General features: G+C 39.8%; 4 protein-coding genes across 9 annotated transcripts in view; 2 read left to right on the top strand and 2 right to left on the bottom strand.

Annotated features, from left to right (window-relative positions):
* Positions 1 to 8,218, top strand: part of LOC107274985 (piezo-type mechanosensitive ion channel component) — a 22,197-nt gene extending 13,979 nt beyond the window's left edge. Inside the window, exons 22-38 of one of the 5 annotated variants that reach the window (XM_015754655.2) lie at positions 139 to 315; positions 1,043 to 1,318; positions 1,401 to 1,477; positions 1,958 to 2,035; positions 2,305 to 2,385; positions 3,015 to 3,291; positions 3,360 to 3,523; positions 3,591 to 3,746; positions 3,827 to 4,009; positions 4,072 to 4,219; positions 4,308 to 4,681; positions 4,752 to 4,878; positions 5,385 to 5,791; positions 5,864 to 6,168; positions 6,247 to 6,484; positions 6,583 to 6,810; positions 6,896 to 7,367. In XM_015754655.2, coding sequence (XP_015610141.1) covers positions 139 to 315; positions 1,043 to 1,318; positions 1,401 to 1,477; positions 1,958 to 2,035; positions 2,305 to 2,385; positions 3,015 to 3,291; positions 3,360 to 3,523; positions 3,591 to 3,746; positions 3,827 to 4,009; positions 4,072 to 4,219; positions 4,308 to 4,681; positions 4,752 to 4,878; positions 5,385 to 5,791; positions 5,864 to 6,168; positions 6,247 to 6,484; positions 6,583 to 6,810; positions 6,896 to 7,007 — 3,408 coding nt within the window. In that variant the 3' untranslated portion in view covers positions 7,008 to 7,367. Of the gene's footprint in view, positions 1 to 138; positions 316 to 1,042; positions 1,319 to 1,400; positions 1,478 to 1,957; positions 2,036 to 2,304; positions 2,386 to 3,014; positions 3,292 to 3,359; positions 3,524 to 3,590; positions 3,747 to 3,826; positions 4,010 to 4,071; positions 4,220 to 4,307; positions 4,682 to 4,751; positions 4,879 to 4,985; positions 5,013 to 5,073; positions 5,283 to 5,384; positions 5,792 to 5,863; positions 6,169 to 6,246; positions 6,485 to 6,582; positions 6,811 to 6,895 lie in introns of those variants that run through there. The other 4 variants (XM_015754656.2, XR_003058111.1, XR_003058112.1 and 1 more) reach the window with 4 other exon arrangements.
* A 43-nt stretch (positions 8,219 to 8,261) lies between these two features.
* On the bottom strand, positions 8,262 to 10,085 carry LOC107274988. 2 transcript variants are annotated; one of them, XM_025079766.1, is made up of 2 exons: positions 9,943 to 10,085; positions 8,262 to 9,514 (listed from the first exon to the last, which is right to left on the bottom strand). In XM_025079766.1, the coding sequence occupies exons 1-2, from the start codon at positions 9,956 to 9,958 to the stop codon at positions 8,514 to 8,516; spliced, it is 1,017 nt and encodes a 338-aa protein (XP_024935534.1). In that variant the 5' UTR covers positions 9,959 to 10,085; the 3' UTR covers positions 8,262 to 8,513. The 2 variants fall into 2 exon arrangements, with proteins under 2 accessions (XP_024935534.1, XP_015610146.1); XM_015754660.2 differs by lacking the exon at positions 9,943 to 10,085 and adding an exon at positions 9,640 to 9,906.
* A 74-nt stretch (positions 10,086 to 10,159) lies between these two features.
* On the top strand, positions 10,160 to 11,982 carry LOC107274986 (venom serine carboxypeptidase). The gene is made up of 2 exons (XM_015754658.2): positions 10,160 to 10,610; positions 10,671 to 11,982. The coding sequence occupies exons 1-2, from the start codon at positions 10,311 to 10,313 to the stop codon at positions 11,787 to 11,789; spliced, it is 1,419 nt and encodes a 472-aa protein (XP_015610144.1). The 5' UTR covers positions 10,160 to 10,310; the 3' UTR covers positions 11,790 to 11,982.
* A 34-nt stretch (positions 11,983 to 12,016) lies between these two features.
* On the bottom strand, positions 12,017 to 13,688 carry LOC107274990 (lysosomal thioesterase PPT2 homolog). Its single transcript, XM_015754662.2, has 4 exons — positions 13,360 to 13,688; positions 12,918 to 13,167; positions 12,722 to 12,840; positions 12,017 to 12,655 (listed from the first exon to the last, which is right to left on the bottom strand). The coding sequence occupies exons 1-4, from the start codon at positions 13,513 to 13,515 to the stop codon at positions 12,302 to 12,304; spliced, it is 879 nt and encodes a 292-aa protein (XP_015610148.1). The 5' UTR covers positions 13,516 to 13,688; the 3' UTR covers positions 12,017 to 12,301.
* Between the last annotated feature and the right edge of the window lie 9,516 nt (positions 13,689 to 23,204).

Genomic DNA, 23,204 nt, shown 5'->3' with positions numbered 1-23,204 from the left:
CCTTTTGTCCCCCCCCCCCCCCCCCAAAGATTCTTGTTTTCCCTTATAACTAAAACGTTAGGTCCAACGATTGCGCAATCCGTCACAACGACATGTACAATATACAATATGTGTGATACGAGTGAGTGGTGGTTGCAGCTGATGACCACGCTGATTAAGACAGACATAGAGATAGCGACGCACGTCGCCCTATACGGAGGTACCGAAAAGGACGCCCTGCGCCTACGACGTCGGAGCGTCCCGATGACTCGCAAGAAATCATCAATGTCTTATCTGAGCGCACGATCCGAGACCGACACTGCCGCGGCCACCGATGTGAGACTCCCTTAAGCCTGCATGCCCATTACTACAGCACTCCAGTCCTCCATTGCCTTTCTTATATTTAATACTTCATTGTCTACGGCAGTATTTTATTTGTATATTTATTCTGTGTACTCTGTGCTTTTCTTTTTTGTTATTGGCGTCTATCATTATTTTTATTTTTCATATTTTATCCACAATTGAGCAAAGATCGTTCGATGATTATTCAGAAAATTATTCAGAGGATCATGATCGAATGATTTTAACTTATTGTAAATGAGTCGTCATTACGTGCTGCTCATTTAGAATGCTTCTTTCTCTCTTTATTCTTTCAAAATGTATTTTCTTTAATTTTTTTAGAAATTTATATTTTTGTTGGCTTGTCATGGCAATGGAGGTACCTATATTTTCCTGTCACCATATTTTCCTTCACTAAGATGACAATCTCTTTAATCTCTCTCTCTCTCTCTCTCTCTCTCTCTCTCTCTCTCACTTAGCCGGAAGTCTCTCCGAGACTTCGACTTCCCTTAATTTGGTACACATGGCCTCTTTATCCTTCTCGATAATAATTTGCTTTTTATAATTTTCAGCCAAGCTAGCAGTAATTGTTCGCTTCACGTAGCCGTTTAACTATAATCATATTGTTAAAAGTGTAAATAACATTGGTGTGATGTACGCGGCACGCTATTTTATCTAACAATTTAATTTATTTATTCATATATAAATAATTGATAAATGTTAGGTAAGGGAGCCGACGAGTTTGGCTTCGGCGGATGTGCAGGAGATCGACAGAGAAAGAAAACCGGAAGACGTCGCGAGAACTCCGGAACAGTCGGACGACGAAGGCGAGGAGGACAAGCCGGAAGATCAAAAGAAGATTTCGATTTTGACTTATTTCAAATTCGCTTGGGCCTTTTTGAACAGCTCGATGGTCTCCATGACGAGATATCTTAATCAGTATTCAAGAGACTACAGATACATCCGCAAAGTACTGGCGAAAGAGAAGAAAATCTTAAAAGTTAGTGGTACCGAACTTAACACATTAAATATTACGAGTTATTCTATTTATAATTATACTAATTATAAATAATATATTATAGGGAAAACCAGACTTCCGCATGGGTACGCGACTTGGCATAAGTCAAATATGGCAACCGATTCCATTAGTGAAGCAAAGGTAAGAATCGTTTTAAAGAATCTAAAAGAAATGTTCATCATTCTAATGGACCCTAGAATTATTTCGCTTAGATAGATACAAACTTAAATACCTACACAAATTTATGATTTTTGCAAGAGGTAACTTTTGATGTATCTTAAAAAAGAAAAATTATATATATATATATATATATAGTAGCCTACATTTAGCAGTCTTGGCTTGTCGCGTAAAGTCATACAGATGTCTTGCCCACATGTCACATATGTATCTAGTCTCGAACCGTACAGGATGATTCGGAAAGGGATCCAAGGTAAAGAATCCCTGCGAGGGATGAAAATTCCTAAAAAAAGAATTGTCTAGAGCAATGACTATTATTAATATAATATATTATAATAATAGCACCGCGCTTAGGCGGTGGCTGTACAGACGAAAGTAGTTGCGCTTGCCCCACAAAATCCCATAGGCCTTGGCAGCTAGTAGTAAATGTGCTCGCTCTGGCAGATCGACCACGAATGGAAGTACGGAGGACCAGTCGGACGCTGCAGAAGGACCTAGCCAATCGCGTAATCAGGATGAAAGGTAGGTTGCTTCTACCCAGACATGCTTGTAGCCAAAGATACCTGTGAATTAACAAGAGGATTGATCATCCCCATAACATAAAAAGAAATACGGCTTAATAAAACTTCAATAATAAAATTATAATTTAATTAATATGAGGATTAATCTCCTATTTTAGATATCTGAAGTAATTCTTTATCTCGTGGTTGCCTCCTTTGTCTTTTTTTTCTTCTTTTGAGTCAATGATAAAGTAATACGTAGTAGAAAGAGAGTGGTATTGTCTGTATCAGGAAGGAGAGCTCGCTGACAGTTCCGCACATCCGTATTCTGGCGCCGAGTTTGGAGCGAGGATTGGACATGTCCTCCTCTAGGTACCAAAAGTCGATAAAGACTATACGATCTATCGATCCTCAGTCTATGGCTAATCTTCATGCACTTGCACGCAATTCCCGCGCATGCGACACTTCACTTCTGTCACACATTCTGTTTCTATACGAATTCTCCTTGGAGATGATTTTCTAAAAAATAATTTGCAATCACTGTGCAAGAGACGTTTTCGCCTGTTCCAATTAGTCACATATGACGGATACGTTTTCGCATGGTGTACAAAATTCTCTGTGATGCTGAAAAAGAGAAAGGATGTAAGAGTTGCATTATTTCTTTTTAACAGACATCCTATTAGTTAATTAAATCTCTCATATTTCACTTACAGGTTTAATGCCACGGCTCCCGGGCTGAGCTTTGTGTGTGCTTTAATTATTTTTTTCACGGACTGAGGGAGTATTTATTCAAGAATTTTTCATTAATTAAATACTTGACAATACTCTCTTGGACGGTCAACTTGCTACCTGTCTGTATTCATTGCGTTGAATTATGGAAAATCTTTTAATGAAGTTTCTTTTAACTCTTGGAAGCAAGTTAGGCCCAGTCTGCGAATCTGTGTGTATAAATGCTGTTTTTTTATGAACTAATTAACCGACGAAGATATGTTATGGGACAGCTCCATCTTCTCGCAACTAACGCAAGGACAAGAAGAGGATCAGGAGGCTGAATTGTCGGAAGTTGATCAACCACCAATCATTCAATTGGCTGCCTCTATGTGGTTTGGAATTTTGGCCCATTCCGCACTTCTCTGTTATTTTTTTGTCTTTCTACATCAAATCAAAAATGCATCTGTACTTTCAATTCCGTTACCCCTAATGGTATTCTTTTGGGGTTCGCTCACTATACCAAGACCTTCAAAAACTTTTTGGGTTACTCTCATCGCCTACACAGAGGTACAGTAATGATAATTTTAGGTATACCTGGCGGAAGAAGCATTATTACTTATCATCGTTACTTTTAGGTAATCGTTCTAGTCAAGTGTGTATTCCAACTGGAGCTGATACCATGGAACCAATCAGTATTACCAAATCATCCACTTGTCTCACCACGAATCATTGGAGTGGAAAGAAAACCGAATTATGCGTTATGGGATCTATTATTGTTGCTAATGGTTTTCTTTCATAGGTAATCTATAAATTATTTATTTACATATTTCTTTGTGATCCGATGAATTAACTATTTGGTTTTACAGGTTCATGCTGAAGTCTCTTGGGCAATGGACGTCGTCATCCTTACCTAGGAAAATAACACCAACAAAATTGACTATGGTTCCCACAGATGATCAGCCTCAAAACAGAGGTCAGGGCGATCAAGTTGCACAATTGAATTGGCAAAACGAAGGGAGCAAGTAGGTGTCGTTTTTTTTTTTTTTTTTTTAATAAAATTGAGAACGAAGAATATAAATAATTGGAGTTTTTATGGCAACAGGTCCAATGGGGATGAAACGACTTCGAAGGGTGCTTTGTTGTCTCCTTATCAAAGAACTGATGGACCATCGGAAATTCAAAATATTTCTACAGATGAAAACGAAAGACTTGTCACAATGCAGTCACGAGAAGAAGACGAGGAGGGGGATTGCAGTGAAAAGTTGGGATTGGCAATGAATGAGACGTAAGTTTTAAGAAGATGCGACTGAGCGATGTAGGAAATTTTCATTCTTTTCAATATTTCAGAGTTATGAAATACCTAGAACCCGTACAAATATTTTTCAAAAATATACTGAGCTCCTCAGGCAAGGAAAAGACAAATGTTTACGCCTACATGTTTCTCTGTGATTTTTTCAATTTTCTACTGATCATTTTTGGATTTTCCGCCTTTGGAGTAAGTAGAACTATGCAGTACAAATGGAGAAAAAAAAGTTTATTACCTTTCTGAATGAGATTCATTCTTTGCTATTTTCAAATTTTAGACTCAACAAGGAGACGGAGGTGTAACGGCCTATCTTGCTGAGAATCGAGTCCCGATGCCATTTTTGTTAATGTTACTTTTGCAATTTGCATTGATCGTCATCGATCGTGCCCTATTTCTGCGAAAATCGATGCTCGGCAAATTGATCTTCCAGTATTGCCTAATTTTTGGAATTCACATCTGGATGTTCTTTATATTACCAAGTGTAACCGAGCGTCAATTCAATGAAAAATTACCACCACAAATTTGGTACATGGTCAAGTGCTTCTATCTGCTACTGGCAGCACATCAATTGCGACTTGGTTACCCAACGAGAATACTTGGTAACTTTTTATGTAAAAAGTACAGCGTGGTCAATTATTTTCTATTTAAAGGGTGAGTTTTTGGAAATTCGGTATAGACCAATTTTTTGTTACACCATTTTTTTCGAGCAATGAATTTTCAGATTTATGCTTGTACCATTCCTATTCGAATTACGAGCAGTTATGGATTGGATATGGACAGATACATCAATGACCATAATGGATTGGTTCAAGATGGAAGATATTTTTGCTAGCATCTACCAAATCAAGGTAAAACAAAATGCTGATCCTTATCAATAACCAAAAAAATTGCTTAACAGTATCATCGAAACGTACTCCTCAATCTTGTATGAGATTTCCCCAATTTTAATTTACAGGCAGAGGTATAATCCAGTCGATCTTCGATCCTGGCTTTTATAAGTTTACCTTAAAATAAGTATATCAAATTCGTCTAACATATTGTAGGCTTTTAAACGGCTTTTCAGGTGATGCGAGATTGAAATCAAAAAACCGTCAAAATTACGACATCAGTAACTCTTAGGATAATCGATGCCTAATCAAATACACCAATTGATGTTAACTAACTATAAGCTTTCCATATCATGAATACGTAAATCCGCTTTGATGTAAAACTTTTAGTTACAGCTGCGTAAAGACAAGAGCGAATAACCAGGGTGATCAAAACAAAACACATTTAACCCATCGACTGTTAATTAATAAAAAATTTATTTAATATAAACAAGGAAAACTAATTCTAAGCATATCTGACATTACAGTGTATGCGTGGAGTAGAGTCTGACTATCCACAACCTCGAGGAGTAAAAAAGAAGCAATTAAGCAAGTACATGGTAGGTGGAGGAGCTCTCTTCTTGATTATCGGTCTCATCTGGTTCCCACTGCTTCTCTTCGCACTGGGTGGAACAGTGGGAGTCTCAAATCTTCCATACGAAGTTTCCATGAAGATACGAGTAGGACCGTACGAGCCAATTTACACGATGTCCGCACAAAATAGTTCCATCTTACGGTACAGTCAAGCTGACTTTCAAAATCTGACAAATAACTACGCCAACGATAAGTCAGCCATCACCTTCTTGGAGAATTACATCTACACAGACGTGGCAGCCGTTAAACTAAGTGGATCATCCAGAAAACTATGGGCCATCTCACCACCGGATAGAGCAAGGTCTGTCCAGAGAAAAGAAATTTTTCATTAAAAAACACTAAATGTAATGATACAAATAATTTTTATCTACAGACTGAAAGCTGAATTAGAGTCTGATAGTATAGTCACCATCCATGTGGAGTGGACCGTAGCAAGAAAAACAGATGCAAAAGATGCCAGTCCTATAACAACTACGAAAAGAGATATAAAACTAGATCCATATGTGAATGGTGTATTTAATCCAGTTAGAAGAACTCTGGCTAATATGTTATCCATTACGAATAATACTTCCTCTACTAATGGTATCATAGTGCTGCAGAATGCATTTCCAAAATTCCTAAAGGTCACCAGTAGGTTAACGAATGTGGTACCGCAGTTGATGCATTCGCGACTTTTGCGTATGTATTATCAGTAATGAGTCATTAGCATGTTTGAAGATAAGAGATTAAATTATGTTTTTTGTTCTATTTTTTTAGCTGAACCAGAAGACGAGGAGAATAAAGATTATCTGTATCGAAATATCAGCCTTCAACTTTCTCGAAATCAGGACTGTTGTGCTCAACAGCAATGGTGGAATGTTCGTGAGAATTGCAATGATCTCATACATAATGTACTGTTGAAAAATATACCACAAAATGATTGTGAGTATATCATGATGTTCCTGTTTAACGACAAAGCATTTCCTGAGGGACTCAGCTTTATTTCTGGATTCGGGTAAAGTGCAAAATATTTGTTTAATCCTTGTAAACAGTTCTTCAGCTATTAATTATGTGGAGTGAGATAATTTTCTTATCGATTTCTGTAAATTTTAGAATACTCGGACTGTACACAACAGCTGTGATCGTGATAAGTCAAATGATGAGAAAAATGGTGAGCGAAATGGCACCGAAGATTATGTTCGAAGATCTGCCTTATGTAGATAGAATTCTACGACTTTGTTTGGATATTTATTTGGTACGAGAAAGTGGTGAACTCTGTCTCGAAGAAGACCTCTTTGCCAAATTGATCTTCCTCTATAGATCACCAGAAACATTGATTAGGTATGTTGAGATATTCATAAGAAAATTAGTAATAGATTTTGATTTTATATTGGATATTCAAATTACTAATGGCATTATTTTTCAGATGGACGAGACCACCCGAACCTGGCGAAGAAGCCTACAATGATGATGATGACGATGATGTTGACGAAGACACAAGCCGCAGAAGAAATCGCGATGAATTAAATGATGACTGAGCAATCGCAATTAGCAATTTAAAAAATTTTACTCAAATACATTGAATTCATGGAATAACTAAAATTTGAGTGAGCAGTGAGAATTGAAGACTAATGAAAATTGCACAAAGAGTCTTCAAAAAAATATTTCATCAAAAGCTTGAATCTCGAAGGACTGCGCTCCGCGTCGTATTATAAAAAAGAAATCGAAAAGTCATTGCGTATCCGGCTTTTTGAGTATTCGTCGAAACAAAAACACAATATTGGCCTTTACGCTTCCCGTTAATATGCGATGCGTTTACTATTGTAATGAAACAATGACTTGCAATAGACCTAAAGATTCTGCGATCGAAAGTTTTCGTAATCTTAATACATTTTGCCTAACTGAAAATCAGGAGTAAATAACTAAAGTTTCTAAGAGCTTCTCAATCATCAAGGTAATGAGAAAAAATAGCGAGCATTTAAAAAGGCAGATAAAAGCAAATAAAAAAAAAAGGAAACGTCCGTATAAGGATTTCTTAGCACCATTTTGCAAAGGACGTAAAAAGTCTCAGCTCCGCCCAAATTTTCTATGTTTCTTTTATTACGAAGTCTCACCACATCTTGATGCTGTACGTCGTGTACGAATTCTATACGAATTATCTCGTATATTTTTTAAAAGATCTTATAGTTGCATAGTTATTTGCGTGTCAAAAATTTTGCAAGATTTTTCAATTTTGGGAGTTTTAGGTGTAGCAAAATGCGATTTCGTACAGGCGCGATACTTAACACTTCTGTAATCTTATAGAGGCGCGATCACTTTTATATATTTATATATTTTTTATCGAAATCTCTTACATAATAATGCGAGATATTTATGTGTAGTTTGCGTGAGTTGTAATTAAGGTTCTAAAGTTTTTGCAAATAATGCACTTTGCATAATACAGCATGAACCCTAGTAATTCATTTGCACCTGAGCTCCGATTCGAGAATCAAATTTTATCCGTGTATTTTATAGTTTTGTTTTAAATATACTAGAATTTTTTAATATATAGGTGCCTTGAAAAGTGATCATATTGTCATTTAAAAAAAAAAAAGAAAGGAATGAAAAGGTCAGGAAATAATTAAAAAATTGCTGCAATCATGCACGGAAATCAATGCACTGTGAATCGATTTGATGTTTGTAAATATTATATTACTGTGTTTATATTTTAGATTGTCAATTCAAAATATATAACATACTGTTTCAAATACTTGGCGTACTTTAACGCATTTCTTGTAAAATATATTCCAGTATAAAAGTACAAATTATTTTATTAAATATTTAACAAAATTTATACCACTAAGTTTAAGGACATCTAATACCTATAAGGCACTTGCTGAGTAGCAGCATAATCATTAAGTGAATCTAAAGATTCTAATCAATCCCTCAATAAGTCTAGCACCACAACAATGAAATATTTAACAATGTAAAAATAATAAGATATTTTGTGAGACTTAAGAGAAATTTAGATACTCTCACCATTTGTTGACAGATGCCCTACACTTTCAGCCTATCTTCTGCTCGAGCAGTTCCTTATATTTAATCTTCAATGCAACATTCTCCTGTTTAACAGCTTCTGACTCATACACTTTTGTCTGGAGTTCTTCGACTTTAATTTGTAGGATTGTAATATCTTCGCGAAGCTTCTCATTCTCTTCAACTAGCTCCTTAAAACGTATAGACTCACTACTAGGATGCATTTCCCTGATGATTTCATCGGTTTGAAAAAGAAGATTCTTAATAAGATTCGCCTGTGTATTTATATGAAGCTCTTGCATAGCTCGTAGTATTTTTGTGCTCTCTTGCTTTGTGTAAGTACTGATTAATTCTTTGATAGCATTTAACAGACCTATCGGTTCTGGAATTTCCTTAGGCTCCAATTTCTTTGCATGATTGTCCGATAAACGACTACGATTCTTCACAGTGTCTGAATGAAGAGATCTTTCCTTGGACACATCAGGCTTATTATTCTCTTTGCTTGAATTATCAGAAGATCCATGACTCTGCTCTTTGGAACTATCAGAATATCTCCCTCGATCTTTAAGCTTAAGTTTGGCCTCAGTAACTTTATTTTTCACATCTTGATTATTCGATTTACTATCTTGTACCTGAACTTTATTCTCAACAGCTTTACGTTTATTCTCTGTGTGTCGTTTTACTTTGTTCTCAGGTATCTTTATCGTATGTTGTTTCACTTCCACCTCCTTATTCGTCTCCTTGCTGCTCTTTTTAATGTCTCTGCATGTAACTTTGTTTATGCTAACAGGTTTTGCATTTGACGAAGTTGGTGTTACAGCAGTTGTAACATTCTGTTGTTCCAAAAGATGCCCAAATTCCGTTTCCTCAGATATTGCCACTACAGTTGGAGATCTGGAGTTTCGCGTTGTAACATGCCGTTCAATATGACGAACAGCAAACCCAGAATTTAAACCATCGGATACCAAATCTAAGTCTTCTAAGAATGAGTTGTTTGCAGGTGCTGTTTCCGCGTCAGATGGTGCATCATCTGAAACAAAAATATTTTTAAATGTTCTTACAAATATAAAAAAAAGTGATTGCCTAAATTTCATATATTTTTTCTCACAAAAAAAGATATATCGTTTGACTTAAATGCTTGTTCCAATTACTCACAGGGAGAACTTGTAAGATTATTTGGTAGCTTTCTATCCATATTACCAAAAAATTGCCACTTAGATATTACACTCTTAAATGGCACATTCTGACTTTCTATATGAATTTCAAGTAATGGACTGTAACGGACGTCTCGCTTCGTAAACCACACAACTGAGAAGATGTGGATGCGCAGAAATAACCGGCTATTTATGACACATCAAATGTAGAGTTCCAGAATATGTATTCACGAAATTCAATCGCCGTTTACATACCCGATAAGTTTTATTCAAATCAGCCGTTACTTTTGAAATTTGTACCAACCTGTGCAATATTTCATTTACTTTCAACTTTTATTAACCAACTATTCTATTATAACAATACACTTCTTTCTGCTCATTTTAAAATTAGTACGTTTACTAAATAAATTCAGTGTGATAATTCATTAGATTAATGAAATTGCATTTTTAAACCGTATTTGTAACAGTTGGCAGATATAGCTAAGAGTATGTTCTCAAATTCACTGCCAGGTTTACGAGTATCGTTGTGTCCCTGTTTTTCTACATGCAATAGAATGAGACACAATCGTGCTCGTGGTACTAACAGTGAAATTTGAAACGGTGGTCATAGTCGGTGCCAGTCAGTGCTGAAGAAGATAAAGTGGTGATTCCATTTGGTGCGTGATCGTCAAAATGGGAAGGCTATTGTTCCTCGGTGTCTGCATTTCCTTACTTCTGTTATCATTTTGTGAAAATGGAAAAGGCTTCATTAACGTCTATCCCAAGATAAAAGATTATCCTTTAAAGGATGGAGAAGATCCTGGAACTCCTTTAATCCTGACTCCTCTTATACAGAGTGGAAAAATTGATGAAGCAAGAACAAAGGCAATCGTCCAGCATAATGCGATGTTGGACGTTAACAGTTATTCTGGATACTTTACAGTCAACAAGGAGTATAACTCAAATATGTTCTTTTGGTTCTTCCCAGCCCAGGTATAATATTACAATTTTTTTCTGTTTTGTGTTTCCTAAATGTGCTTCTATTTATTCTAGATTAATCCCAAAGACGCTCCTGTAGTGCTGTGGCTACAAGGTGGTCCAGGAGCTACGTCTCTCTTTGGTTTGTTTGTTGAAAATGGACCATTCATTATCACTTCAAATAAAACTCTCACCATGAGAAAGTATTCTTGGACCAAATCCCACAATGTTATTTACATTGATAATCCAGTTGGTACTGGATTTAGTTTCACTGATAATGATAAAGGATATGCTACAAATGAAACTCATGTTGGCAGAGATGTTCACACTGCACTGGTACAATTTTTCCAACTATTTCCTGAACTGCAGCAAAATCCATTCTATGTAACTGGTGAATCTTACGCTGGAAAATATGTTCCTGCTGTGTCTCATGCAATTAAAGATTTTAATATCAAAGCCGAGTTAAAGATTAATCTCAAGGGTTTAGCTATTGGTAATGGTTTAACTGACCCTGAGAATCAGCTTCTATATGGTGACTATTTATATCAGTTAGGACTAATTGATTTTAATGGTAGGGATCTGTTTCATGCATATGAGAAAAAAGGTCGGGAGTTGATACAACAGAAAAAATTTGAGGAAGCATTTGAAATCTTTGATAAGCTTCTTGATGGAGACTTAACCTCTACCCCATCTTTATTCAAAAACTTAACAGGGTTTGATTTTTATTTCAATTATCTACACACTCAAGATACAAATGAATCTAATTGGATGTCCGAATGGGTACAACAGGTTGATATCAGACGTGCAATTCATGTTGGTAATTGTTCTTTCCATGCAGAAGATTCGACAGTTGAAAAACATTTGAAAAATGATGTAATGCAATCCTTAGCAGTCCTAATATCAGATCTTACACAGCATTACAAAGTTCTTCTTTATAATGGACAGTTGGATATCATTGTGGCTTATCCACTAACCGAAAACTATGTGCAGAACTTGAAATGGCCAGGAGCGGCAGAATATAAGAAAGCTCCACGTAAACAATGGTGGGTTGGAAAGGAATTAGCTGGTTATTCGAAAACTGTTGGAAATCTAACAGAAGTATTGGTGCGCAATGCGGGTCACATGGTTCCACATGATCAACCTCAATGGGCCCTTGATCTTATAACACGTCTGACACATAATAAACTCTTCTAATTATTTTGCAGTAAAAACTACAAAGCCAAATATTTGTGATTCCTAATATGATATATTCCAATTAAACACTCGTTACAACATAACATGTAAGATAAAAGCTGCAAGAACATAATGTAATATATATATATATAAAATTTTAGATATTGTACTTATTAATATAAAGTAGTAAACAAGACAACATTTTTATATAGATGGATGGGTATTAGATAATATAAATAAAAAAAATATTCTATAATAAACTGACTTTTATTCCATTTACTTTACATTAATACAAAGCGATACAAAATATAATTATTGTATTACTTCTATTGAGATAAAAAGATCGTATTTTCTAATTTTTATCATCTGTTAGTCAGTTGAGGCGAGTATATTAACATACGTATAAATATCATTGGCAGAATGCTAGTAAATTCTATTAAATTATTGATTTTAATACTAATTGACGAATATCATGAGCTGATCAAATGATGGCAACTCTAGCTGCTCATTATAATTTATTAAAATTCATTTATCTAATCCAAATATGGTAATATATATTTATCAACTATTGACACGTTTGTGTGCCATTGAAAATGGGCAATGCCAGATACTGTATACATTTCTAATCTTCGTTGTTTGTCAAGAGTTTTCAAACCTATTGTGTCGTTATGATAAATTGGCCGATCGTATAAATCCACAACAGTCTCATTACTGTTGTAATAACCAAACTGACTACTTTGCCATGGAGTGATAACCCCATCGTCGGGACCTCCGATAAGAACCATTTTGCGCAATTTAGTAAGACCATCCTTATACGCTTTAGCTCTCGTTGAATTCATCTCGTTGTTCACATATGGTAGGAACTTGCTATATTTATAATATAATTTCTGTAAATTAAAAAAAAATATTCCTCAATCTTCGACGAAAGTTTAAATTATATAATTTTTTATTACCTGATGATGAGGATCATTCCAGTAATTTCCAACACTAGTGTGCTGGCCGATACTAGAATAAAATAATTCATATGCAGTTTCACACGCTAAATCCGGAAAGAACAAATGTAGAAACTGAGCTGAAACATAGTATTATTTTGAAATCACCTATATCTATATAAAATCATATCAATGTCATATATAAAATGAATCATACTTCCATATTGTCCAGCTTGGGGTGAACTCAGAGATATAAAATTCCTTACATTATGCTCTGGAAATCTCTGAAGAATGGCTCTGGCTATAAGACCACCTTGACTATAACCCAGAAGATTAATCCCTTCAGGAAATGCAGCACCAATAGCCAGGATATCTTGACCAAGTTCTTCAACTTGTCTCCACATTGGTTCTAAACTACTCCAGCCAGCATATCTCACGATATTGTAAACCTGAGTACCGGGATGCATCTAAAAACCATCAACACATCCTTATTTTTTAAACCGCATTTTCTTTTACAGTGTTTCACAGGAATCGACGAGGATTCGTATTAGTCCGCTTTACGTGATGATAATAAACGCATGCGTAGGAGCTGAGTTTGTGGCGCCTATTGTCTTTCATCTCATACGACAGACAAAGAGACAGCGTCCGAGAGATCATACCTCTTGTATTCGGTTACTGATGAGATCCATGCTTGTGCTCCCAGTGAGAACCCCATGGATGAGAACAACGGCATGATAATTCTTGGCCTGATTACTGTTGATACACAGTGACGCGATGAAAATAAAAAACCAGTTGATAGACCACCGAGTCTTCATGCTTAACCTGTGGAAATACCACTCACTGGCTATCTCGTTCGCTCGGGCCCATAGAGACGATCAGATGTATTGAATATAGCGCAGGCGCAAAATAATGTGTAAAGTATAATATAAATTTATCAATGTTTATTACGAGAAATACATGTTCAATTTGATAAGAGTAACATTAGTAGTTGGCCGAGGTGTATCTTCTTTTATTATAGCAATACTAAAATATTTTATAGTGTATGGTTGAAATAGTTTCTATAATAAACGCTATGACATTTTGATCAACCAATGGTATGTTAAATAATGTCTTACAATTACCTTGTAACGGTACGAAAAATTCAGAAGATAACGCAGGATATAAACACTCGATGGTACAATATTTATCTGTTGTAGGTATAGCAGTAATCTACAATGTGCAGATGTGAGAACTCCGAGGGTAAAAAGATGCCATTCCTATCAACCCTTATATTCGTCCCTCTGCAGATCTTCGCAGATGCAATCCGTAAAGAGTGCTAACCAAGAGCGGTAATGACGTAAAGGTCAAAAAATCTTATGGCAAGGAATGCGAAGTGTCAAGAGCGCACCCTAATCTTTGGTATTGCAGAAGAGGGTAGGAGGCACGTGGTATTTCCCGTACTCCAGGCGCCATACATCACCGAACTCTGACATCAACCCCCCAGTGCCAGAAAGCAACCCCCATGGTCGTGCCTACGCACGCCCCTTGCCAGCGAAATACCAAGCGCATTGTTTCGGGTGCCGTCATCCTCGATTATCACCAGAACTCGTGGGGTTGGAACGGGGTTCGAGTACAACTTCTACGCCGTTGAGACACTGGAAGGTGAGTCGGTACGCCACTAAGAAGGGGATGATTAGTAGAACAGTAGCAGGGGAATAGATCTTTGGTACTACAGTAAAACCTTGGCGTAGCAGACATTGAATTTGAATTTTACTTAAACCCCCAGAATCCTAATTGTGACTATTTGCTCCGACGCCACGAGCAACCCTCTCTCGTTTCCCCCCTTTTGTATTGCTGGATGGTATTATTGCCACTTGTTTGTTCGAACAATAGAGCCGGATGACATGTCTTAATCCTGGCGCCTTCTCATTGTCATTCTATTTTTCTCTCGTCGAGCAGCCAACAATTTTGTCGATTCACTCGCATCCGTTTGACGGCAACAGCTCCGGCATATTTAAAATAAACAGCATCATTGTAACACAGACGAGTGAGTACGTATAAGAGTCAAAATCTTGAATCATCCCTCAAACATCATTTTCAATCTTGTTTACAGTATACTATTCTTCTTGCTCTGGATATCCAGCTGTAAACGAAGCCCCGTCAGGAGCAGCAACGTTTCTTCAACCTTTTCTGATGGCCAATCCAATTGGGCTCTTGGAAACAGCCCTTGAAAAAAGCTACCCTTAACGGGTACCGTGTACGTTTCCGTTCTTTTTTTGCGTTTAATCAAGGATATTCGCGGTCGGCTGGGCCAACGCGGTGAGGCCCCCAGCAGTATTTCAGGTGACTTCCTAGAGGAACTAACTAAGGGTTGCGACTACCCCTGAGAGGCGAAACACGGAAGCCACTCGCGGTTCTCATCTCTCTAATGGTTCGCGGTACCAGTACTTACTTACCTTCCAACTCGTGCTGGTACCCTCTGAAACGTGCTCTAGTATAAAGCGCGATACTACCCCTTAGACATGTACATACATACGTATATCCAAGCTTGAAAATTTTGTAGAATAAGTAAACTTGGTGCATCCAGGAAGATACGGAATTTTACGTATATTTCTCTTATCCTCGTTTCCCTTTTTATCGAACAGTCCCGTTTCCTCCAACAAAGGGTTGAAACTCCGAAGAAATATATAGGGTGGACATGCCCCGGTTGTAAGTAAATGCAGAGAACGAGAAAGAGAGGGGTGAGAAAGTGTCAGAGAACGGCGGGAGATTAGCGTTAATTACAGAGTTGAGTCGGGGTTGGGATGAAGTGGAGTATTTGTCACTTTGGAGCAGCTCAGGCCTTGCTCCTTCCGAATATTAATAACCCACCCTTAGTCCGATGAATTGCCATCCAGACAACGCTACTCATTATGCCAGGCTTGATTTCATCACGGCGGCATAGAGGCGACGTTCAGAAAATTATATACGTGTATCACGTGAATCCATTCCCCCCCTTTTCTCTTTTTGCTTATATCAGCCCTTATCATCCCCTCGGTATCCTCAAGTATAAGGAACCTTATTCCAAAATTTATGCAAGCTATTTTTTTCTGAAAATTTTTCTTTTGTAGATCTCATTCCGACCACAGTATTGGCTGAAGACTCGATCAATCAATCGTCCAGGAGTGTGGCTCCCTCGATACCGCTCTTGCCTATACGGGCGAAAATGCTCAGATATTCAAAGTCGGAAATAGTTTATTCATGGCCGGTTGGAACTTAGAAAGATATTGGAACCGGCCGGAGAGGCGATATTGGTCGGGCGGAAGTGTCCCCTCGGGAAACGGGAAGAGCGTCTCCCGATCCGATAAAGCGAGGAGGCACCCCTGTGGCGAAAACCCCTGCCCCTCGCCCTCTCTTGGATCTCGTCCACCCCCCCTCCCTTATTCACCTTTCGCCATCTTATTCGCTCAGTCTCTCCCCGGTATCTTTGCGACATCCCTGAGACCTACCGTGACAGCCGAGTCGCCAATAAAATTCAAATAAACTCTGCGGCGCATACCAAATTATCAGCAGCCTCCATTATGGTATACACCACTCAGAATCAACCATATATATATATATATATATCTCTCTCTCTCTCTTGCACTCTAAGATACTCGGCGACTTCTCGTCTTACAGTAACTCACTCTTATATTACTCTCTATGCTATTTGATGGTTTTTATATGTTGCAGTGAAGAAAAAAAGGATACCATTTGCATTTTCAATAAGAGCGACAAGATTTATGATCGTCTCTGAGAAGTGGTTCTCTCGAATTCTCTATTTGTACGTGAGTACGTATAGCAATTCTCTAGTAATTGTAATTATACTCTCGTTGATCGTTCCTGAACCCCTAGAGCGAATAAAGATCCGTTCAAAGATGGGTGTAAAATCGTGACTCGTCCAGCGAGGCTTTTCGTTGCTGAAGAGGTCGTGCGCTCGTGGACAGGGTGTAAGAGGGTTGGCAGGGGTCAGCTGGCCTTTCCCAGGAACGCCCCAGATTTCAACATTACTCAACGCGGATCAACCTGCCAGGCCGGATGCCATTGTTCCCCCTTGTTGTACGCTCTGGGATTCTATGGTCTCTCGTTTATTCCACATCGGCGCCGATCTTCATGCTGTAGGCAACTTCAAGTCGTCTCTTAGCCCCCCGAAGGCCATAGACCGTATATGTATATGTGTATATATATATATACACATCGTCCCTCAGGAAACGGGCCTTGAAAACTCCCGCCCTTCAACCTTTCAACCCTTCGAGATGGCATCGTGAACAGGCGTTTTCCTTCCCCGTTGTGAAATCATCGGTGCCATTTTCTAGCTAGCGACTACTGTGCCTCGCGTTTAAGTAAAGTGCAAAATGGGCCTTGGCGGGCGCGAGGGTGGCCTTCACTTGGTAAGAATTAAAGCGAACTGCAGGAGGGAGTTAGGGTCGCAACCCCCCGACGATTATACTAATAGTCGGGGCGTAGACAAGCCGATAGGGGATGGAGCTCTGTAAGACTCCGTTAATTGTTTTACGCGACAGAAACTTCCTACAAGTAGCTTATCCCACGCGCTATACCAACTCTGTTAATTTCTTTAACTTAACGTCAATACTGTTACCTGTACTAGGTCAGCAGGCAATAAGGTACTTTGAAAATTTTTATATTTCGTTTTTAGGTGCATTAATGCATACGTTTAATTTGCTGTATCAATTATCCGCGATGGGTGGTTAAGTTTGGTATTGTTGTTATTGAAAATTTATAAATCTCTGTAAATTCCATTTTTTTTTTCGCCGAAGTGTTTTTTATTTGGCAATGCGCAGCCCTGCCGTAGGGTATTGAAAATGTGAGAGTATGCCCGATGCGTATCGTTATAGGGGTAGCTTTCAATACATCGGCAATAAATGTACCGTTCGGCTGCGTGTCTAATTGATTTTCATCGGTGGGGGGCTGACACGGCAACAACGTGGGGGGGTGGTTGGGGGATAAAACGAAGCGAATTTTCCCTGTAGCTATTGACGCCGCGTCGCACCACCCCTCGCATTATGGATGCACCTGATTTCACACTTGTTCGTTCGCAGCGTTTACGTCTCCATTAATAAACGGCTGCAATTTGTTGGTCCATTGTAAAGCATCCCTTCTATGGCGGGAATGATAAATCGTCTGTGTGTATATATATCAGAAATTTATATTTATAGGAATGACCAGAAATGAACGAGGGATTAATAGAAAGAAAAAACAACACGCACTCGTACTCACACGTGGAACTAGAAATCTCGCAGCTGCTAACCGCCGGCGCCATTTCGTCAATGAATTTTTCCTGAAATTCTTCTCCGAGAGTGTACGAAATGGAAAGATCGAATGATGAAAATGTGTTAATAAGAGTGAAAGAAGGAAAAAGAAAGGATCGTCGATTAAGTAAATTAGCATTGAAATTGCACCGTCCCTAATTCCGTAATTGGCAATGCTCTCGAGAGACCAGTACCGGACGTCCGAAATTGGCCGTGTAACGCGTGCGTAATCCGTGCCACGTGTCCTACGCAACGCGAACGCAACGCATAACGGTTGCCCCCTTTCTTTTTGTAAATGGACCACTCGCGATACAAGTAATCCATACGGGATGAGCCTTCATCCTTGATTACATCTCATTCGCAGGCTATTCGTCCATTTTAAAATGGATTGGAATTAGGAACTTCAAAGCTCATTGTAACTTTTTAATTTTTTTTTTTTTCTTATATTCGCTTTTTTTTAAATTAACGGCAATCCTATTCGCACGTTCATTTAGCGTATACTGGTTCGTTTCGATCCTAAAAAAATAAATCCTGAAAATGTTACAGAAAATCCAGGATGGGAGACACTCTGCGCTTTGGCGAATTCGCATCGGCCGAAAAGGACATCGGCTAGCTGACATATGGCTGACGAAATTGCTGCCAAGGGGTGCCAGTAACAATATTTACAGAAGGACTTGGAAAGACCCGCTGTTTTGTCAAGAACTGCACCGCATCGACAGCCCCGGGGCATCCAGGGTGGTCTGGTGTCCTGGTGCCGTTGTGCCAGGGTGTCACTTTACCCTCGTAATCCCTGGTAATACTCTTTAGCGATACGCGTTCTACGTCGAGTAATAAACTCCCTTACATCCAATTTCTATAGACTTACACCTTGTTCGAGGTTATTAGCATTTTGATTGTGGTTCTCTCTGAGCAACCTCAGTACTCTATCTACATTATATAAAGCCACCACTATCCGTTTATACCAGCATCACATAAGGATAGTGTACGCACCCATACGCTCCAAGATACCGCAAAAGTCGACTGAAGTTACTACAATTTCTACTCCCTTGAAAACTCGAGGGTGGCTTTTTTCACCCTTAAAAAGAATTTTTGTAAAATCCCAGGTAGACCAAGTGGCTAAATCAAAGTCGTGAATATTTATAAATATTGAAAGCCTCGCAAAGTTTGGACTTTCAGGGGTTGAATTATTTGTCAGCCAGCCTAGGAAGCAGGTCAGGCGATGGGGTAGTTTCTGATCAGTGTGCGCAGTAGATTAGGAAGATCATAATCAGACAATCACTGACTAGGGATCAATGATACGTATGGTATAAGGTGTCAAATGTCAGTATCCTAGGGGATGTTATATAGGGAGAATTGATTGGCAACCCCTAGTATTACCCCAGACGATTTACGTTTCATATAAATCTAATATACTGCAGGATATCTTGCCATTCGTAATAACCATTAGAAATAAAGGAATCGCGCTGATCTCGTTCGGTCCGACCCGAAGATGGTCGAGTGTTTGAAAATGAAAGTAAGATTTGCGTGAAGCCTGAATGGAAGAGGGCGTGGGAACGTCCAAGAGACTTGGACGTGGATAGTGCTGACTTGCGACCAGTCCGGTAATTGCTGTAATTGTGCCGAGTGATTCACACATCAGGTTCGTTCAGAGTGTGCGCAACGAATACAAGAGCGACATTCGCGTACCGACGCGTCGCATACATGCGAACGCATCTGCGCGGGATTTCGGAAACAATTGCCGACAATTCTCGCCACTTGACTCGCGGCCAACGATTGACGTGAGAATCCGCTTAGTAGCCATAACTCCGCCGCGGAGCGTATGAGGTCATCTTCATTAAATCGTTCTCTGCTTAATGACCGATCTCAATTTTTGTTTCTCTTCTTTTCGCTGTATTTTTCACGACTCCAGCAGTACTGCCAGACCGAACAAGAGTGGCTGACTATGTGAATTGGAAAATTATGAGAGTCATGGATTCCTTGCACGGCTTTGGACCATCCGCCATGCTCCGATCGTGCGAGCGAAAGGGGTGAGTTTAGAAAAAAAATGTATCTGATTTTTTATTGTACCGAATGTCAAGAAATTATGGTCCGCTTTGTAAAAATGTATATTTATTGGGGGAAAATTCGCAGGGGGATTGCGACGTGTACGAAGGCATCGATCCTATTCGCAATGGCACACACGCACGCTAAGGGGTTGATAAGGCTATCGCGCATCCGTGCATTTAGCATACATTTAAATAATGGGAGGCCGGTAATCCCTTAAACGGGGCCCTCATTTCGTAACTAGGTATCCTTTCATCTCCGGCGCCGTGGCTGAAGCCCCGTCCACCCTAGCCGCGCCCCGTTTAAAGATATTTCGTTAAAATAACAGTCCCGACTCGACTCCCGGTAGCAAGAGAGGCAGGCACCCTTATACCGCGGCAAAAAGGGGGTGGCATTTGCAATGCAGAGGTTAAATGGGTACAGGGGGTGGATGGTACAGCGGCGAGAGGGCTTGGAGGGGGGCAGAGCCACTGCACAGACTCGATTGGTTTTTTACTTGCCTCTCTGACTCTCCTTCTGTCTTTCTCATTCTTTTCCTCTCGCTTCTTCTCTCTCTCTCTCTCTCTTTCTCCCTTACGCATTCTCTTGCCCTCTTCTCTTTGCAAGGCACTTCCCCTCTCTCTCTCTCTCTTACCCTCTGTCGCTCTCTTTCTCACAATGTCGAGTAGGGCGAGCAGCCAGGACCAGGGCTTTTCGCAAAACCCGCCAGGAAAAAAAGTAGAACGAGTAGGAAAAAAAGGAAAGAGAAATAAAAAAAAGGAAAAAAAAAGTGTTCGGTCCGGGTGGAGGTGGGCGAGATTAAACATTTATTTAAATGGCAGCCGCTTTCAGCCATTCGAGCACCGCGGATACAAATACACACTCGGCCCTCTCTTTCTCCTCCTCTTTTATTATTCTTTTTCCTTTTTAGTCCACCCCCCCCCGCCTTATCATTCTCTTTCACTCTTACCCCTCTTCACGCACGTGTGTACCTACATCCCCACGTCCACTATCCTCCAGACCTCCGAACCATCGAGTCTTCCAAGGTACACGTACACCTGTCTATTACTGTATGCGTTCTCTGGTTCCCCATACCGGATATTACGCGAAACACACGAGGAAGGAGATTAGTCTGGTGGTTTTCAATCCCATTTTCATCGCGTTTCCGTTTCCCCTGACGGTTCTCGCCTGACGCTACGGTATCATTGAAATTTCATTCTACACCTTTTTCTCTCTCTCTCTCTCTCTCTCTCTCTCTCTCTCTCTTCTTCTCTCTCACTCTTGGATTCTCACTCTGGCACCTAGTCCAAAGCATCTTCTTCGCCTGCCTCACCAACCACCCGCCTTTACAGATCATTTATTCATTGAACATGCAGATACTTAAGGTAGAAGAAATCAAAGGTCACGAAGATAATGTCCGTCAACCAAAGGTCATATGGGATTGGATTTTACCTCATTATCCCCTGGACTCGTGAAGTTCCAAATTGGGACGGGAATTTATGATTTAGCCGAATGGAATGTGGTTCGTTGGCTGCACTGTTTCCCGTTGGCATCTCACGTGCCAACGTAAATCACACACACGTTCTACCCTCTCGAATTACGCTATCAGCTAATTAGCCTGGGTCAGATTTTAAACAATTACCGTCCAGGGTGTGTTACCGTCCCAAGGGCACGACGCGCCCGTCTCTTCCCCACCTCCCAGGAGACGAGCGTGACTACCCCGTACTATCCGCATACTCTACCTTACAGGTTTAACTAGTCAGTAGCTGTAGATACTCTTATCCTACACTCCCGTTCACAGTACTGCTTTATGTCCCGAGCCTTAGGCTGCCATTACCAAGGCGCACCGGGATACTGAAGCGGACCCATCGCCGTCGGCTCTCCATCCTAGGGACGAATAGCCTGTCGACACGCTACTCCTCGACCCGGCAGTTTCATTCAATTTTTCCTCGTTTCACCGTTAGAGTCTCTGACCTCGCATCTTATCCGGAGTGACCTTTTCTCCAGGGACACCAGTTCCTGCTCATGCCACATACATCCTCGTGGTGGATCCTGAGAACTTTCACAATTATCATACTCAGCTCACCTGACCTGCTTTCGTTCTCTTTCTCTCTATACGTGTATATCTCCTTTTTCAGGTCACGATTGAATCACCAGTAGCGGTGATACGGAAAATGGTCCAGAGATGCGTCTGGATGCGAGACTATCAATCCTTTCAGCAAGATAATTCGCGGGGCGACCTAGCCATCGACCTATCCTCGTGTCCCGGGTGGCTCGTTCCTCCTGGTCAGTTAATAACAGTCCTGGTCCAGGGTCCACCTTCCTGCCTCGTCCGAATATTATGGAAACAAGAGGTTATGTGCGACCATGCTTCTAATACCGCACGACCCTTGACGGGCTCGACTCCTCGCGCGAGGGTTGTTCCTCGTTTTAATTAAGCCTAGCAAGGGAAGATGACCGGTACTCGTTCTGGACTCATCCCGAACGGTCCACACACGTCTCTTCGTATATACATACGCGGCCGTAATACACTCTCAAGCAAAAGTGATGATACGCTTCGCTTGCTTTACGATGTCCACCATAAGTACTACTCGAATTCTTATGGATACCGGTAATTTCTGCTCTTTACGAGGGTACACGTGTATCTTTCTTTTTCTTTCTCTGTATCCTTCTTCTTTTTTTCTATTCGTTTCACGAATTTTCCATTTCCTTGACACTGCCACTCGTTAAACTCCTTATCGTTCAAACAATAGCATCCGGTACAGCGTGGTACTGTTATCTGTCTGCGTATTGTAGATTTCGACATCGGACAGACTCCTATACACATTGATAATGTAACGCGTCATAGAGCATAAGCTAAAGTGAAGTAATTAGTAGTTGAGGCTTTCAGTGGCAGACTAACATTACGCCAGGATTCATTTAGTGAACAGCTGGAGCCGACGGGATGCATGCAGTTCCGTTTATTCCTACAATTCCGTTTGAATTGGTTAGTCGCTGTTTCTCTGTCTCTCGGTGGTTATTCTTCTTTTTTCTTTTCTTTCTATTCTTCGTTTTACTTCGTTCCACACTTTTATTTTCGTTCACGCTAAAAGCAAGCCATACTGCTCGCTCGGTTCACACGTGCACCCGTACATGACATACGCTCTGACAACACACCTCCCTCTCTATTTGAGATTCGTAAATTGTCCGTAATTCGTGGGCCGTGTGACGTCTTG

The sequence above is a fragment of the Cephus cinctus genome, unplaced genomic scaffold (assembly GCF_000341935.2).
Source record: "Cephus cinctus unplaced genomic scaffold, Ccin1 Ccin1_scaffold0123, whole genome shotgun sequence".
In the NCBI taxonomy this organism is placed as follows: Eukaryota; Metazoa; Arthropoda; class Insecta; order Hymenoptera; family Cephidae; genus Cephus; species Cephus cinctus.
The sequence above is the reverse complement of the archived record's forward strand: the minus strand, read 5'-3'. Positions and strand labels throughout refer to the sequence as shown.